At 41.7% G+C, this 18578-nt stretch overlaps 2 protein-coding genes across 4 annotated transcripts in view; one reads left to right on the top strand and one right to left on the bottom strand.

The window, feature by feature from the left end:
* Positions 1-567: 567 nt before the first annotated feature.
* On the bottom strand, positions 568-17061 carry IFT46 (intraflagellar transport 46). Of its 3 annotated transcripts, XM_029207242.1 has the most exons (12): positions 16621-17061; positions 15791-15887; positions 12220-12299; positions 9599-9735; positions 7843-7917; positions 7594-7687; positions 7022-7150; positions 5241-5362; positions 4810-4876; positions 1792-1852; positions 1421-1506; positions 568-1061 (listed from the first exon to the last, which is right to left on the bottom strand). In XM_029207242.1, exons 3-12 carry the CDS (start codon positions 12262-12264, stop codon positions 966-968), a joined length of 912 nt encoding a protein of 303 aa, XP_029063075.1. In that variant the 5' UTR covers positions 12265-12299; positions 15791-15887; positions 16621-17061; the 3' UTR covers positions 568-965. The 3 variants fall into 3 exon arrangements, with proteins under 3 accessions (XP_029063075.1, XP_029063074.1, XP_029063073.1); XM_029207241.1 differs by lacking the exon at positions 568-1061 and having other exon boundaries at positions 1070-1506; positions 15791-16181; XM_029207240.1 differs by lacking the exon at positions 568-1061 and having other exon boundaries at positions 1070-1506.
* The window catches only part of ARCN1 (archain 1), a 41115-nt gene continuing 32198 nt past the window's right edge, over positions 9662-18578 (top strand). Inside the window, exon 1 of the mRNA XM_029207239.1 lies at positions 9662-9766. The gene's annotated coding sequence lies outside the window, so the exon portion shown is untranslated. The remainder of the gene's footprint in view (positions 9767-18578) is intronic.

Here is an 18578-nt window from a genome sequence, read left to right as displayed (position 1 = left end):
TCCCAGCCACTGTGGCAGCTCTTCTGTTTCCAGCAGTGGACACTCCCCTTTAGCCTCTTGTTCCTTCAGCACTCTCCATTCTCCCTTTTGTTTCTTCAGCCCTTCCAACACTTTTGTAACCAACTGCCCATACTTAAATTAACATCCTTTGTTAGAAATAACTAGTATGGTTTCTGACTGGAGCTTAGCTGATAAAACCTCCAAAATATTTCCTGAATCTGTCCATCTCTACCACTACCACCCAGCCCAAGACACCATCATCTCTCACCTGGGTGACTGCAATAGCTAGGCTCCCTAAGACCACAACCAGACAGGTCTGGAGCTAGACAGGCAGGTAGCCTGTAAGGCAGGTAGCACTACCTGGTGGGAGACCCCCAGAAAAAATAAGTTCTGGGAGAAAAAAGTTTCCCCTCTATTGCCAACCTTGGAGGACTGGGGTTTGATTTTATTTCACAAAGTTGATTTGCTTAAACTGCTATTCACTTAATGCCTATTCCTAGGCCAAGTTCCTTAGCTCTGCCTATGCTCAGTCTGCCTTCTCTCTTTCATATTTCAAGGAGAGCAGGATAACCTGAAAGATAAGAGTATTTTATTTGTAAAATCTTTGCCAACTAACTTTAAGAATGAAAGAAAATAATTCTATTGCTATCTCAAAAGAACATCTTTTAAGCCTTCCTCCCAACCTGAGCATCCTGGGATCCCAGGAATTCCAGTGATTCTAACTCACATCCCCACAGTAGTGTAGATGCATAATTAATTTCCATGGGAAGGAACTCTGACACAGGCATTAGCCATTTAACGACCATGGGCAGTGCTTTCTGGCAGAGAGGACAGTAAGACGTGCGCTGTCTCCGAATCAAGCTGTGAGGCAGGCAAGGCCGCCAAGTGGCTGACAGTGATCCCTCCTTCTCAGATGGGGCAGAGAAGCCAGCTCAGCCTTGAAACAGAGTGACATGGGAGGTGTCTCAGCTGAAGGTTAATGTCTCTGCATCTCCTGCTTGGGAGGTGGAGTTGGATGGAGGGGTGAATGCTTTCTTGCCTTCAGCTAGAGCTTTAAAATGCTGTGAGGAGAGAGAGGGTACGTGAAGGATTGAGGACATACTAGTTACTACATTTTAGCAAGAACTAACCTTGCTTCCTGCTTCCATTCATTAGGCCACTTGGTTCTCCTGTAAGAATGAGTGTCCACTGTAGATCCTTACCTAGCCTTGTCTAAGGCCCACATTGCTTCTACTTCCCCTTCCTTTACAAGCCCCACCCCTGCCTGCTTTGCAGTTCCCTTCGTTATGGGGAAGGGTGATGGTAACTCCAGGCAGAGACATTCTCCATTGTCACAGGACAGAATCACAGCAGACCCAAAATAGTGGCGACAGCAGCAGTCCTCACTACAGCTTAAGTCAATCTCCAATGCTGGTCTTACCTGTGAGTTCTTGAATTCCGAGTAGAGGGAAAAGAGCAGGTGGAGGGACTGAATCCGACTCTTGTAGATGGGGATGTCTAGGATGGCTGAAATCAAGAACTCCCGTGAGCAGAAATAAACAAAAATCCGGAAGCTATGGGGCATTTCTGTTTAGGATGGCCAGTCCCCTCCCAGACGGGATGTGTGACTATAACTCTGGGGGTTAAATACCCAGCAGGTAGTCACATAAACCCAAATACCACCCTCGCGTGCTGCCAAATAGCACAACGGGCTTAAAGTAAAGGCTGTAACTCAGAGTGAACCAGCCTTTTCAACAGCCCACAATGACTTTATCCAGAGATGGGGGTCAAGGAGGGGATGGAAGGGCTCACCACAGATCATGTCTATGTACTGTGCCAGGCTGCAGTCAGTCTCTGCTGTGGGCAGGCTCACCTAGGAGGGGCACGGGATGGACCCGAGTCAAAAGGCTGAAATTTCAGTGGTCCTAGCATCACTCACTCTCTCTGAAGCAAAAGAGCTCCGAGCATAAGGGGTGACATGGGCTGAATTGTGTTCCCCCAAAATTCATATGTTTTAAGTCCTAACCTCTAAGTGCCTGAGATCATGTGCCTATATTTGCAGATATGGTCGTAAAAAAGAGAAGTTAAAATGAGGTCATTAGGGTGAATCCTAATCCAGTATGACTGGAATCCTTATAAGAAGAGGAAATTAGGACCTACACACATACAGAGGGAAGACCATGTGAAGACACAGGGAGGAGACAGCCAAGGAGAAAGGGTCTAAAAGAAATCAACTCTGCTGACAATTTGATCTCCAACTTCTAGCTTCCAGAGTGTGAAAAAATAAATTTCTGTTGCTTAAGCCACCCAGTCTGTGGCACTTTGTTATGGCAGCCCTAGCAAATAATACAACGTGCCTTTTCTTTTCCCCCTGATCAGTAAAATGGTTATACTCATTAACCACCAAAGTAGCATATGATATAACAGGACCAAAATATTTTATAAGTAAAATATATTGCCATGCAGTCTTCCTGTGTGTATTTGTGAAGAAGAAACTGGACCCAAGTTATGGCCAAGTATTTATAGTTACTTGGTGTTAGAAGGCCTAATGGTCCTTGGACACCACAGGAACAGAAAAAAATGACATGACATCTCAGCAGGCTCCAGATCTAAACTAATATTGTAAGTTTAAAAACCACTGGCTTCTTAAAAATTTTTTGTTCTCTTTTTACAAAAATCAGAGTAGATGGTTCTGCAATTTCCTTTTTCCATGTAACAACATGTCATTGGTATTTCTCTGTATCAGAGCAAAATAAGGCCAAACGATACTCCATTGTTTATTTCACTGAATGGATGTACTACAATCTATCTATTCAATTCCCTAATCAAACAGTTTTCTTCAGCTATAGCTTTAAAATGCTGTGAGAAAAGAGATTGTTTTCAAATTTTTTGCTTTTACAACAATTTCTCAATAAACATGTACCGAAAACTCTGTCTTCCTGGAGCTTATATTTTAGTAGGGAGAAACAAAAGACAAAATTAGTAAGGTATACAATATGTTAGAAGGTAAGTAGCATGGAGAAAAAGCAGGGAAAGAGCTTGGGGAACATGGTGAAGCAATTTTAAGCACCATGGCCAGGAAGGACCTGTTATCATCTTTGCTCAGTTTTCTTTTCTTGATATGTAAGAGCTTTTTGCTTGGACAGTAATATCACATATACATGTAAGTAACTTTTCTTCTTCTTGGCCGCACCACGTGGCATGCGGGATCTTAGTTCCACAATCAGGGCTCGAACCCGTGTCCCCTGCATTGAGAGCGTGGAGTCTTAACCATTGGACCGCCAGGCAAGTCCTGTATAGTTTTATTTTTAACTGTTTAATTCATTTGGAATTCCTATATGCATATGGTTGAGGCTTAGATCTATTTAATTTTTCTCAAATGGCTGGTCAATCATCTCATCACAACCCATCCTATCTCTAATCATTTAATTCCCAACTAGTTTTTTCTTTTTTTTCTTTTGGCCACGCAGCACGTGGGATATTAGTTCCCCGACCAGGGATCGAAGCCACGCCCCCTGCATTGGAAGTGCGGAATCTTAACCACTGGACTGCCAGGGAAGTCCCTCTAATCATTTAAAATAACCATCTTTCTTATACAACAAATTTCTACATTTACATGGGTTTGTTTCTGGATTGTTATGTGCTGCTGATCTATTTCTATTCCTAACCAGTACATTATTGTTTTATTTACTACAGCTTTATAATGTGTTTCTAATGTCTGACAGGGCAAATCCTCATTTTTTCCCTAAAATTTTCATGATTAGTCTTAAAAATTGATTCTCTCAGATAAACTTTGTTACCGAATTTTCAGTTTCTAAAACAATGCAGTTAAAATCCTAATTGAAACGGCCTTCCATTTCCACGGTGAACTGGGGAGGACTGACAGTGCTGAGCGATTGACCCCTCCCCTCCAGGAACATGGCTTGACTCCTCATTCACTCAGAGCTTGTGTCTGCCCTTCACTAAAGTTTTATAATTGGTTTTCAAAATGTCTTGACAATTTCTTATTAAATATATTCCTGGGCACTTTTTAAAAATTTAGGATCATTATGAATAGGACTTCAGCTTCTTAGAATAGCATATATACCTCTGTGGAAAAGGTGGAGTCTAAAGTGATAATACAAAAAGTACATATGTTCATCAAAAGGTAGGTACTCATAGTAGTAGGACAATAATATTACAGAGTAATTTGTAATATCCCCAAACTGGAAACTACCCAAATGGCTATCATAGAATGGATATATTCAAACAATGGAATACCATACAGTTGTGAGAACAAATATATAACCATGATGTATGAACAATATGGATGACTCTCCATATGGATGAACAATATAGATGAGCAAATAAGACACAAAGAAACATGATTATATTTAGATAAAATACAAAACTGACAAACCTAGGGAGTTCCCTGGTGGCCTAGTGGTTAGGATTCCGGGCTTTCACTGATTCCAGGTTCAATATCTGGTCGTCGGGGAACTGAGATCCCGCAAGCCATGTGGCATGGCCAAAAAACAAACAAACAAAAAAAAAAACAAAAAACCAGGCAGACCTAATCTGTGCTATTAGAAGTCAGGAAAATAGTCCCGTTGGGAGGTGGAAACCTGAGGGGCTTCCAGGATGCCAGAGATGTTCTGTTTTTTTGATCTGATGTGTTGGTTACACAAAGGTGTTCAGTTGGTGAAAGTTAACCAACACTTATATGTATGTTTCTGATTTTGTATTATATTTCAATTTAAAAGTTAATGATAATAGTAATACAAGAAGAGAGAAAACACTGGGCCCTAGAATGAATGCCACACTTTCTGAGCTCCTGCTACTTCCACTCACCTTTCCCAAAAGCTCTTCAAACTCTGGAGACCATTCCTGCATCAGCATGTCAATATCGGGCATAGGCCTACAAGTACAGAGGTAAACGTGAATAGAGGACATGGGCAGGTATCGGCAGTCTCTGCATCAGGATATTCTAGACTGAAGGGAGATTCTCAGTCTGGCACATTAGGATTTCAGGAGAACATAGACTGGGTGGGCCAAACTTACCCAGCACCTGGGGTTTGGAGAAGCTGGCTAAGTAATAATACCAGATAAATCATAATCTTCATGTCTGTACTCTTAGCCAGTAGCAGCCAGGATCCATAGATCCTCAGGTTGATATATCTCAAATATGTCCCAGCCTTGGGACCCCCTTCTCAGAAGCAATGGCTTCACAGGTGGTGAAAGTTACCATGGGTTACTACAGTGAAGAATGTACTATTTCTTACCTGGTGTAGTGCACAGTCGCAGGGGGCTTGGAGCGGTGTAATTCAGAGATGCTCTCAATCCATGTGTCAATGGCTTTGGGATTCTTTTCTGCATCTTCCAGGCTCTTTACTTTCATATGTTGCTAGAAAAATAAGGGGAAAGCCTGGCTGATGGCACTGAAGGATGTTCTTTTTTTGTTTTTCTAGAATTTTTTTTTTAATAAATTTATTTATTTATTTATTTTTGGCTGTGTTGGGTCTTTGTTGCTGTGCGTGGGCTTTCTCTAGTTGCGGCAAGTGGAGGCTACTCTTTTGTTGCGGTGCACAGGTTTCTCATTCCGTTGGCTTCTCTTGTTGCAGAGCATGGGCTCTAGGCACGTGGGCTCTAGCAGTTGTGGCACACGGGCTCAGCAGTTGTGGCTCACGTGTTCTAGAGGACAGGCTCAGTAGTTGTGGCACACGGGCTTAGTTGCTCCGCGGCATCTGGGATCTTCCCGGACCAGGGCTTGAGCCCGTGTCCCCTGCATTGGCAGGCGGATTCTTAACCACTGCGCCACCAGGGAAGCCCCTGAAGGATGTTTTTCCTGTTGTTGTTTTTTTTTTTTGCAGTACGCGGGCCCCTCACTTTCGTGGCCTCTCCCGTTGCGGAGCACAGGCTCCAGATGCGCAGGCTCAGCGGCCATGGCTCACGGGCCCAGCCGCTCTGTGGCATGTGGGATCTTCCCGGACCAGGGCACGAACCCGTGTCCCCTGCATCGGCAGGCGGACTCTCAACCACTGCGCCACCAGGGAAGCCCTGAAGGATGTTTTTACTCTTGTTTTTACAGAGTGCCTCATCATATGCTGCTATGTCGTATTCAAGGTAGCTGCTGAAAAGGGAAGCCTGCCAGGAGCCAAATGAAGATTATAGGAAACCCTGATAAAATCTTCTGGAGCCAGGGGAAGGGGGCAGGTCAATAGGACAGGAATGACCACAATAAGATACCATTTCACACCTACTAGGATGGCTAGAATAAAAAAGACAGACAATACCAAGTGTTGGTGAGGATGTGGAAAAATTGGAACTCTAATTCATTGCTGGTGGGATTGTAAAATGATTCAGCCACTCTGGAAAACAGTTTGGCAGTTCCTCAAAATATTAAACAGTTTCCATATGGCTCAGCAATCCCACTCCTACCTATATACGCAAGACAACAATATATGTGCATGCAACAACTTGTATACATTCATAGATGCAGAATAGAAATGGAAACAACTGGTAAATGGATAGACAAAATATGGTATGTCCACACAATGGAATATTATTCAGCCATAAAAAAGGAATGAAGTAGTGACCAGGGTTTAAGAGCAGGGGAAATGAGGAGAGGAGTGACTACTAATGGGTATGGGGTTTCTCTTTGTTTTGTGTAGGTTTTTGGCCCCACCTCACAGCTTGTGGGATCTTAGTTCCCCCATCAGGGATTGAACCCGGGCTCACCACTGTGAAAGTGCTGAGTCCTAACCACTGGACCACCAGGGAATTCCCAAGGGGGTTCTTTTTGGAATAATGAAAATGTTCTTAAATAGTGGTGATGGTTGTACAGCTCTGTGAATATACTAAAAGTCACTGAATTGTACAATTTAAAAGGGTGAATTTCATGGTAGGTAAATTATATCTTAATACAATTGTTACTGAAAAAAATAGGCCTGGTTGAAACCATAGCCATCCCTTTTAATAGGCAGTAAGTCAACTGTTCAAATACTAGCAAGGCTTCTACTCTCGGCCCCCTGGAGCTGGGGCCTGTGCTAGGCTAGTATCTTACTGTGACATTGTGCTGTTTGGAATTCTCTGTTAACCAAAGTGAGAGCACTGTAGGGTCCGACTGCTTTGTAGAAGGCTCATCCAATACCAGTAGGCCAAGGCTGTCAGGCTTTCCATCAGGACGTGGAACCTGGTTAGGAGAAAGGTAAGAAAGCAGAGAAAAAAAACATGGGAGGGATCTAAAAAGGTACACTTGCTTCCAATAAGCTGAAGAGGAAGAACTCTTCTGGTTCATCATTATTTCTAGTATTAAAAAGCATGCCTATATATCATGCTGTATTAAAGTACTACCTAGAAAAAAAATACATGATCTATAGGACCTTAGATATAAAGCTGAAGTCATGGATAACCAGGAGGCAGATATATGACAAATTTTAACACCTAGTGAGATAATCAATGATTACCTAATAGCAATAAGTATAATTTGGAGTTGAGAGCAAGTTAACTCCAGTGAAATGAAGAATATATATTAAGGTAGCTATTGGTAGTCAGGGAAATTAGTGGAACTGTTAGAGTGATAGAGGGGTCAGAAGAAACACCTAAGGAGTCAGTTTTAGGATGTTCTGACTGTACCTTTAAGAATGCATCAATATCCCCGACAGCTGGGATAAAATCAGGAATGAAAGGTTTCAGTTTGTGGTCCAGGTCAATCAACTGAGGTGTATACCTAGGAGATATTGCCACGGGAAGGTGGAAACTGTCAGAGAAACTTACTTTATTATTCAGGCTGAAAAAACCTAAGGGGAATGGCCATGTTTCAGACTAGAGGAAGGAAAGGGCAAGGCAGGGCTGGGGATTATGGTGGGAGGGCCTGGTACTCACCTACTGATGTACTGGAAGAGTTCCTTAATCTCAGCAGAAACTGGCAAATGCTCATAATCTGCAGGATCATAGGCACTGGGGAAAGGAAAATGTGGTTCAAGGTAGCCAGAGAAGAGCAGGGGTTGCTGAGCCCTGGTTCAGCCCGGGTGTTACTCTGGCCACAGGGCATATGACTCTGGACCTAGTTTCTGCTCCACCCACATGTGCCTTTTCTGAGCAGCTTGCAAGGTAACTTTAAAAGTGATTATAATTAGCTCTCAGCTATCTCTGACAATGAAGAACAGAGCTACAGAAAATCCAAAACATAATTTAAAAAAATTTTAGAATGTAGCAGAAATTGTTTTCCCTTTTTTTTTTTTGAATGAAGGGGATGAAGAGAAAAGATGGAATGAGATCTTAATTTCTGACATGAAAATGGTTTACCCCAAGAAAAAAAGGAATTTTTACAAAGATGTTTTTCAGTGTTATTTATAAAAGTAAAAAATTAGAAACAAAATGTCCAACACTTGAGAGATGGTTAGATATGTCAAGATGAATATCGCAGTTATTAAAAATATTTGTATTAATACATGAAATGTATACAGTAAAAAAGTAGTAGAGTACATATCAATGACTATAATTAAGTAAAATGTAATGAATTGACAAAGTATATAAGTGACTAGGAAAGTTACTTAAGGTTCTTCTGGGAAGAGCTGCTTAACAAAAAAACTAAATAGTTTATATTTCCCCAGATTATAATTTATGGAAGCAGAATCATGAAGTAAACTGGGAAGCATGAAAAGTCAGTCTGGTATTAAACATTTGCCTAATTTACTTAGTGTCTACCTTCAGGTGGATAATTCAAAGGTAACTTTTTATTTTTATTAAACTACTTCATTGAATAAAGTATGCATGCACACGATAGGAAATAAAAGGTACAAAATGTATTCAGTGGAAAGTTATGTCCCCTTCCACCCCTGTTCCCTTACCACCAAGTTCCCCTCCCAAGAGTAATCAGTATTATTAGTTCCTAGGGCAGCCTAGAGATAGCTTATGTAACATCTGTTTTATACACATGGTAGCACAGCATAAAGACTTCTATACCTTTTTAAAACGTAACAGTGTCCCTTGGAGATTGTTCTTTACAGTGCATAGAGTGCTGCCTCATACTTTTTAATGCTAGAAAGAATTCTACTGATTGGCTACACCAGTTAATTGTATTTTAAATGAATGGGCTTTAGAATCTACTTTGATTAAAACCTACAGGGGTGGGTCATGATTAATCTAGCACCAGAGCTGGAATATGGTGAGGAGAATTTTTACTGAAGCATCATGCAGGAACATTTTGCCTCAATACAGGGTTCCGGATGCACCTATTCTCTACCCGTCCTAAAAGGGTCTGAGCCTAAAATAGAAATGTTCCTGTGCATGCATGTTTTCCTTGCTAAATAGAAATGCTTTGGTATGTGTATAAATTTATCTTCTCTTCCCTAGAATGTGAACTCCTTGAAGTCAGAGACCATCAGTTAAACTGACTCAGCAAATCCTCATGAAATCCCTGAGCCCACAAGTGTTTCCAATAGTGCAAGTGACATCACAGGATTCGGGCAGTAGAGCCGAAAAAGAAGGAAAACTCATTACACTGGGTTTCTGAGCATCTGATAATCCTAAATAGAGGAGATCAAAAGAGCTGCTGGAATTTCACTTCTCACTGACGTCCTCCTGTCCAGTGTTTTGAAGGAGGCGTTTCCCTCCTTGGCAAGGGAGCTTTTCTCACCCTTCCAGAGGGGCCCCGTGCTCTTCATCATCATCGTCGTCATCATCAGAATCAGTTTCAGATGAGTCATCATCGTCGTCGTCATCGTTTTCACTAAAGCCCCGCTGAGGAGTGGGCTGCGAGGTCTTCTTTTTCTCCTGAGATAGGGCAGGAGATAGAAAGGTCCAGGTAAGGAGAAATTTAGTATACCTTTACCCAGTTCTCTCCTAGTACTCTAACCAGAACCCTCCCGCCTGACACCAATTCACTGGAAAGAGAAGGAAGCACTCCCAAGAAGGGCCTCGAGAACCTTCTTCTGCTCCTCCTTAGCTACTGAGTCCCCACTTTCTATAACCATGGTCTCTTCCTCTGCTCGAGGCTTGGGTATAAATTTTATCCAATACATATCTCTTTTACCTATTGCTTAGGAGATTCTGAGAACTCTGCATAAACTTTATCCAGTCAGCTTCAACTCTAAAACTGAGGGACTTCTGAAGAAGAAAGCAACTCTAAATATAATAGTTATTTTGGGAAGAAATGGGGGAAGATGAAGTAGGGAAGACACACTTTAGGGAATTTTAATACTCACAGAGATCACAGGGAGGAAATCTAGTATTTAATTTGCAAGACTGCCCAGGGTAAGCTGCTTGTAACTATCAAAAGAAGAAAGTTCATAATCAACCCCGGGCCTGGATTCTGACCAGCAGTTCCGGAGACTGTGTGTTTTCCCTTTCCATTCAATGGGTATCTAACCTATGCATGGTTCCCCTCCCTTCCCCCGTAAGTTAAATGCAATGACTGTACTTTATATCTCAAGATAAGAGACTCTTCTGTCCTTGGCATTACGACCTACCTTTCTGGGCTTCTGGTTCTAGATGCACCACCCCACCCTCAAGCTGACGAGAAGGGGTAAGGTGGTGCTTGGGCTTGCCGGGGCAGCTGGGACAGGGTCCATGTCTTTGACTTTAGGACCTGGAGCCTGTGGCATGCCCTCACTTAGGACCTAAAGGGTGGCCAATTGGCCCGCTTTAAAAATAGGTTTTTCAAGCTTGGTTTCCATATGCCATATGGCTTACACTGAGGTTAAGAGATGATTGGTTCTAGTTTTTTAAATTATTTAATCTTTCTTTTACATTAAAGCAGCTACTGACATATAAAACTGTGACACATTACAGGACATCAAAAACTTCTTTGGGTTACATTCTCCTCTAAGCATAACACAGATTTATTATACATAGATAAAAATATATTTTAACTAATCTGTAACATGTGAGACTGATGACACAGTTGCAGAATATGCCTTATTCGTATACAGTTGGTAAGAATCTCCCAGTGTTCTTTCCTAATTCAAAATCTGCCCAAATTATTCTTTGTCACATGGGAAGCAGTCTGGCAAGGAGAGATTTTTAAGAATATCGTCAGCTCAAAGATTATTCAAAAGTGGATCCTATCTGCTGATTCTGGGTGCATATTAAATTGGAAAGATAAATGAGCCTTGAATATTGACTACATCATGATGAAAACTAGAAAAATTTAGGGCGAATATACAAAATTAGGAGGTCAATTTAGGAAAATTGTTCACTTTTCTTTTGTCTGCTTCTCCAAAGTAGTGCTTTGCAAAATCTCTGACCTATGGGAGAAGACTTTATATACCACAGACAAGATGCCAAAAAATGACTTTGTAGGTAAGATGTCAGACAGCACACTAGTCACAAAGTGGGGCTATCTTAAAACATGACCTTTAAGACTTTCTATGAAATCCGTCTCTGTTGCTACAGCTTTCTGCATTACTTCAAATATTCTCCTTCACCTGAGTTTTCAAAATGCCTGTTCTTGGAGGACGATTAAAACATAACCATTGGACCATGTGCTAAGCCTAAACACAGGGGCTGTTAGACAGTGCACGTGTGCAAATTTAAGGCGTCTTCTCATCCCACTTCCAGAAACGGTGATTCTCTTGGTTCATAGAATAACACCAAAGTGACATCTGGGCCTTAAGACTTCAAAACTAAAGTCTCTTTCACAAAATACTAGAAGTATCACAAATGCTGACAGTGAACCAATGCCACAATCAATCATTCCAAACTTTCTTTATCATAAGAATGACTTGGAGTGCTTGCTCAAAATATACATTTGCAGGCTTTTACCTTCAAGATTTGATTAGGCAGTTCTGGGTGGGGACTGGAAATGTTTTTCTAAATTTTTTTTTTAATTATTTATTTATTTATTGGTCGTGCCACGTGGCATGTGAGATCTTAGTTCCCCGACCAGGGGATCGAACCCGTGCCCCCTGCAGTGGAAGCACAGAGTTCTAACCACTGGACCACCAGGGAATTCCTATCTTTTTTTTTTTTAAATAAGTACCCCAGTTGATTATTATGACTAGAAAAGTTTGTGAAACACTGGCCTGTGTTATATGAAATTTCTCACCAAAACATCAGCTATAACAGTAAGCTTTATTCCAGAAGGAGAGTCAAAATCTTAATGCTCTTGGCTCGTGACTGTCCTCCACGAGCTCAAAGGAACCCAATCACTGGAGGTGAGTATTTAAGAAATGTTTGCTACTGAACTAGTGTCATTTCAAACTAACTACTAAAAATTCAAAGCAGAAATTTCACAAGAAGCTGTGGGTTATACTGCACCTTGTTATTTTCCTCTTCGTACTCATCACTGCTGTTGTCAGCCATAGTCTTGTTAGGAAGATGGGCGGAACGACGAAGTCCTTGGAAGAAAAGTTTTCCCTTTAGGTTAGTGTTTTTTGGGGTTTTTAAAAAATATTTATTTGGTTGCGCTGTGTCTTAGTTGTGGCAGGCGGGCTCCTTAGTTGTGGCATGCAAACTCTTAGTGGCGACATGCATGTGGGATCTAGTTCCCTGACCAGGGATCGAACCCAGGCCCCCTGCATTGGGAGCGTGGAGTCTTAACCACTCTGCCACCAGGGAAGTCCCTAGGTTATTGTTAAAATGATTTTCAAAGACAGATATTTTTCGTTTATAATATTTTATGCTCTAACCATTTTATGAAACAGGGTTTATAAGAATATCTAGCTGAAAGACAGGAAACTGAATTCTAGTCATGGCTCTGTCAATTCAATTTGAGATATACTTACTAAGTATTACTATGCTTAAGGCATTAGGTTAGACATTATACTAACTGATTATCTGCCATTACATAAACAGCATAAAATCTGCCCTTAGTTTACATATTGGTGAAATGAGGTTAGTAATTAGTTAGTAATTAGTAAAGCAAAAGGAGTGCTGGATTTATAGTCAGAAGACTGGGTTTATAGGACAACTCTATCAGGTGGACAAAATGACTTAACCTCTCTGAGTCTCAGTATTCCCACTTCTAAATGGGGTCAGTAATATTTCTCAGTCAGGATTGTTGTAAGGATCAATTGAAAACAATTTTATGTGGAAGGAAATAACCTACTTCCTGGCAAATAGTAGTCATAAATATGAATCTGAATCACTGTCTATAAGATAAAAGCAATAAAATATTCTGAACAATTAAAAGCATAACCAGATGTAAGATATTATTAACTGGCATGAAAACATGTTCAATGATTTCTAAGTCAGATGAATGCCCACTAAACACCATTTTTCTGCCTTTTAAATTGCCTAAACTGAAAACAAATTATAATGTCCACAGCTGGCAAGATTATAAATGTGCTCAAGTCAAAAACCTGGGTGTCAGGGGACTCCCCTGGTGGTCCAGTGGGGAAAACTCCGAGCTCCCAGTACACAGGGCCCCAGTTCAACGCCCGGTCAGGGAACTAGATCCCGCATGCTGCAACTAAGAAGCCTGTGTGCAGCAGCTAAAAGTTCACATGCTGCAACTAAGACCCAGCACAGCCAAAACAAATAAATAAATAAATATTAAAAAACAAAAACAAAAAACCTGGGTGTCAGATAACTAACAAGGACCTACTATATAGCACAGGGAACTATACTCAGTATTTTCTAATAACCTATAAGGGAAAAGAATCTGAAAAAGAATATATGAATAAATAAATATAACTGAATTACTGTGCAATACATCTGAAAGTAACACAACATTGTAAATCAACTATACTTCAATAAATAAATATGTATGACAGGCATTAAAAAATTAAAAATTAATTAAAAATTTAAAACAAAAAAATAAGTAGGACAATTACCTGGTTAAAAAAAAAAAAAAACACCTGAGCGTCTAGGTATACATACACCAAAAGACTGAAAGCAGGGACTCAAACAGATACTTGTACACCAATGTTCATAGCAGCATATTCACAATTGCCAAAAGATGGAAACCACCCAAGTGTCCATCGACAGACAAATGGATAAACAAAATGTGGTTATACAAACAATGGAATATTATTCAGCCATAAAAAGGAAGGAAATTCTAACACATGCTACAGCATGAATGAACCTTGAAAACATTAAGCTACGTGAAATAAGCCAGACAGGAAAGGACAAACACTGTATGATTCTGCTTATGCAGTACCTACAATAGGTAAATTCATAGAGGCAAGGTAGAATAGAGGTTACCAGCAGCTGGGGGGCGGGGGGGAGGGGAGGGGAATGGAGAGTTATTGTTTAATAATAACTGTTCAGGATGATGAAAAAGTTCTGGAAACAGTAGAGATACTTACGCAACAACACGAATGTACTTAATGCTACTGAATTGTACACTTCGACATGGTTAAAATGGTAAATTTTATATTAGGCAAGTTTACCACAATAAACAAACAACCCTGGATGTCATCCTTGATTCCTAACTCAAGAGCTAAATCCAATCCATCAGCAAGTCTTAGTGATTCTACTACAACAATACCTCTAGCGTTTGCCAATTCTCTCTATTCTCAACTTCCTCCCCACATCCAAGCCACTGTCACACCTCAACTCAGCCATGGCGACAGTCCTTCTAACTGGCTCCTTGCTTTCACCTTTGCACCCTTCAATCCATGCCATACATAACAGCAGTATGGCCTCTAAAGCCCTGCTTGTTATACCTCCTGACTACCTCTGAGGTTACTCTCTCCTACCATATGCTGGTCTCTTTCAAGTCCTCAAAGTAACCCAAGTTCTTTCTGGCCTCAGGTCCTTTGCACATTTCACTAGCGGCTCCCTCTTCCGGGCCTACTTTTCCTCTGTGTCTAAATCCTTCTCACCTTTCAGTTTCAACCATCACCTCCTTAGGTCTTCCCTGACCCCTCCATCAAAAGTAGATCCCACTCCTCACCAGTATTCTCCATAACATCAAACTCTTTGCTTCCATCAATGCACTTAACACATTTGTAATTGTGTTTCTTTATTCATTTGGCATCTGTCTCCCATAATTACAGGCATCAGGATGGCAGGGTCAATGCCTCTTTTAATACTGTATACCTGGGAATTCCCTGGCGGTCCAGTGGTTAGGACTCTGATCTCTCCCTGCCGAAGACCTGGGTTCAATCCCTGGTCGGGAAACTCAAATCCCACAAGCCACGCGGCATGGCCAAAACAAAGAAACAAACAAAAAACTGTATACGTAGTGCCAAGCGTAAGGCTGACAGATAATAGGCATTCAAAAAATGTTTGTTGAACAAATGATGGTGTCAAGTCCTCTAAAAATATTCTGTTGAGGTTTCAATTGGAATTGCAGGTTAAGGATAGGTAACTGAAGCATCTTCAGAACTGAGCAAAAGAGTTTTGATAAATTAAACAAACAAACATGAACCCCCGGCAGACTGTGGGCAGAACAGTATCATGAAGTAAATGGTGATGGGGAACACTGGTTAGGTTGATGGAAGATCCTGCAATCTGGGTGGCTGTGTTTTCTCCCCCCTTAACTATTTGGAAAACAGAAGCAATGGCAAGTAACTTGACTCTGAAAGCCAACATCTGCTAATAGAAAATAGAAAATTCTTGGGGACAATCATGAATCCATCCGGCAACCCTCAAGGCAGTACCTACCAGGGTCAAACGTATTCTCCATGTGGTAATAGACAATTGTTTTGTTTCTGTTTCTAAGAAAGTACGGCTAAATTCTAAGCTACATGTCATTCTAAGCTACATGTCATTCATGTGAGATCAACAGTTTTGATTCTCATGGTTTATTTGGAGATTTTTTATTTTTTTACAAATTTTGGTTTGTTTTTAGTAACCGCTGACTTACAATTGCAAAACAAACAAAACAAAGAGAAAAACAAAAAACAACCATTTCTTTCTTTCCTCTTCATGCCTCTCTTACCTTTGTGTCTTGTGGTTGGAGCATAAATACTCGCAACCTCTTCAGGGTCGTTAATCTCTAGACGCTCATCATATGTCTGGTTTTCAACGGTCTTGGTCTAAGCAAAAGGAAATATGATTACAGAGCTCCTATCACGGGACATTAAGCACTCTGTGGGGAGGTGGATTCCAAACCAGCATTGGTTCCTCTTCCTTACCCAAGACACCAGTTTTACCTGAAACCTTCACCATACCCCCCCCCATTCAAACTTTCCTTAAGGCTTCTTGGCCCCAGGCCAAGCAGTTAAGTCATTCTGTTGCAGCCCTTATTTAGGAACTGCTGGCAGGCTGGCTGAGGAACGAGGGAATCGTGGAGAGAAACGACAGCCAACTTCTGAAGCAGCTCCCCAAAGCTGTAAGATACCCGCGCAAGGGCAAAACAGTTGTCTGTAGATAATGGCTGTCTCCTCCGGTTCGATCAGTTTCGCAAGGCGGCCGGAGCTTCTCAGGGGAGGCTGTAGAGGCTCTAGAAAGAGTTCTGTCTCTGGGGTTACCTGGGAGGGAGGGGCGTTCCCCGAAGACAGGGTAAACTCCAGCCTCTTGGTCCCACCCAATAATCCCGAAAGCATCACCCTCACCCCACCACACCACCCCCGTCTTGTATGTCGGATCCCACTTAAGTTTCTTGGGGAGTAAAGGAAGCAGGATGGTTGGTGATGGCGTGAAGGAAGGAGGGAAAGAACAGTTGTCAAGAAGATGGGAAGAGGTGGAGGGGAGAGGGAAGGGGAGTCCTTTCTATTCCTCTACGGTGGGAGAAAGAGATCTCTTTCTGCTAGGGTGAGTACGAATTACCTGTAGCCCCTCTGAATCCGTCTCCTCTATGTGGAAAGAACCCCAGCCTAGGGCTGGGGTCTCACTCCAATCTCAGGCCAGGCCACTTCTACTTGGAAGAAGGCCAAGCGCTTCTACTCGGAGCAACCGGCCTGTTTCCAGTCGCTAAGCAAAAAAAAAAAAAAGGGAGAGAAAGAAAAAGTCGCGATACTTTCTTTCACTCTCGTGAGACCTTCTCCACTCGCGCGTTAAGTCTCTTCCAGCATTGAAGGATCCAGGGAGGATCTGGAGGGGCTCGGATCCTGTTTGTCTAGGGTTTCAATAAATTTGTCTGTGGCGGCATCTAGCGGCCGGGGGCGGCAAAGCTGACGGATGAATTTCGGTTCGCATAGAGTTAGCCTTCCAATCCGGAAATACGGTGTGCCTGTCTCCCCCAGGACAAGGAGCACTGGGTATGCAATTCCTACTAAGTCAGTCCAATCAGACTTTAGGCAAACTCGGAAGTTTAGCTAAATTCCCAGGACACTTTGTACGACCTTTTATAGTATTTATATTACATTATAGTCCTTCCCCTCCACTGTGTCTCATTGCATGGGACATAACTTATAGTACTATCAAATTATTCATTATCTGAGATTCAGGTTTAACCCATTCTCCTGCATTTTTTAAAAACATCTTTATTGGAGTATAGCTGCTTTACAATGGTGTGTTAATTTCTGCTTTATAACAAAGTGAATCAGCTATACATATATCCCCCATATCTCCTCACTCTTGAGTCTCCCTCCCACCCTCCCTATCCCACCCCTCTAGGTGGTCACAAAGCACCGAGCTGATCTCCCTGTGCTATGTGGCTGCTTCCTTCTCCTCCGTTTTTTTTTTCTTTTCTTTTGCGGTACGCGGGCCCCTCACCACTGTGGCCTCTACCATTGCGGAGCACAGGGTCCGGACGCCCAGGCTCAGCAGCCATGGCTCACGGGCCCAGCCGCTCTGCGGCATGTGGGATCTTTCCGGACCGGGGCACGAACCCGCGTCCCCTGCATCGGCAGGCGGACTCTCAACCACTGCGCCACCGGGGAAGCCCTCTCCTGCGTTTTTATTTGCTAAAGAAGACTGTGGGCTTCTTTAGGGCATGGTCTGTGTCTAATTAGTTTTATAAGCTTTTCACAGATCAGTGCATTGCATAAATCAGGCACTTTCAAAATGCTCATTGTGTGGATGAATGAAGGAATGAATGAATGAAGATATAAGGAACAAATATTTCAAAACTACAGACATACTTAATTTGGGGAGTCAGAGGGAGAGAAACAAAGAAAAGAATTTTGGAAATTTGATCATGAAAACCTGCCAGAGGAAAGCGAAAACTGGCTTTAAAAAGGGAAATAAGAGACACCTCTTCTGAGACACTTCTGGTTAAAAGGGAAATGCAAAACGTTAAGAAATATTTTGTCATGTTATTGCTAACAATAATGGATATGTATTGTTGAGCATTTAGTATGTAGGAGCACTTAGAGTAGATAATCTTATTTATTAATATGTAATCTAACTTCGTAACTTTATGAGATAGATGTTACTGCCAATATACAGATTAGGTAATTGAGGTTTAGGAGAGTTAAAGTAACTTGCCTAAAGTCACCCAGGCAGTAAGTGCAGAAAATGGGAGTCACACACAGGTCAGTCTAATTCCCAAGTCTCTGCTTTTAACCACTGTGACATACTGCCTCTAAGGCACTCCTCACGAAGCATGCTTGCAGAGGTGCTTTTCTTCTGCAGTTTAATTCAGCTAATTTCATATTTCCAAAGAATCAGTATCAGTTGGTCCTTGCTGAACTTTGGTGGTCCATATTGAAGGCCCCTGGAAGTTGCCATAATAAAGCAATAATTCCAGGCAGAATTTTTACTTTTTTAAATTAAGAATTTGTTCATTTTTTTAGACTCACAGACATAGAGAACAGACTTGTGGTTGCCAAGGGGGAGGAGGG

Source organism: Monodon monoceros, unplaced genomic scaffold (assembly GCF_005190385.1).
Source record: "Monodon monoceros isolate NGI ecotype Baffin Bay Population unplaced genomic scaffold, NGI_Narwhal_1 Super_Scaffold_7, whole genome shotgun sequence".
Taxonomy (NCBI): Eukaryota; Metazoa; Chordata; class Mammalia; order Artiodactyla; family Monodontidae; genus Monodon; species Monodon monoceros.
The sequence above is the reverse complement of the archived record's forward strand: the minus strand, read 5'-3'. Positions and strand labels throughout refer to the sequence as shown.

What these genes read in the sequence shown, in the direction of transcription:
- IFT46 (XM_029207241.1), bottom strand. Translation starts at nt 12,264, where the DNA reads ATGGCTGACAACAGCAGTGATGAGTACGAAGAGGAAAATAACAAG. An exon ending in CCAAACAGCACAATGTCACA is followed by an intron (nt 5,363 to 7,021) that starts GTAAGATACTAG and finishes TTATTTTTCTAG; the next exon opens with CAACATATGAAAGTAAAGAG. An exon ending in TTGAAGAGCTTTTGGGAAAG is followed by an intron (nt 1,853 to 4,809) that starts GTGAGTGGAAGT and finishes TGCCCCTCCTAG; the next exon opens with GTGAGCCTGCCCACAGCAGA.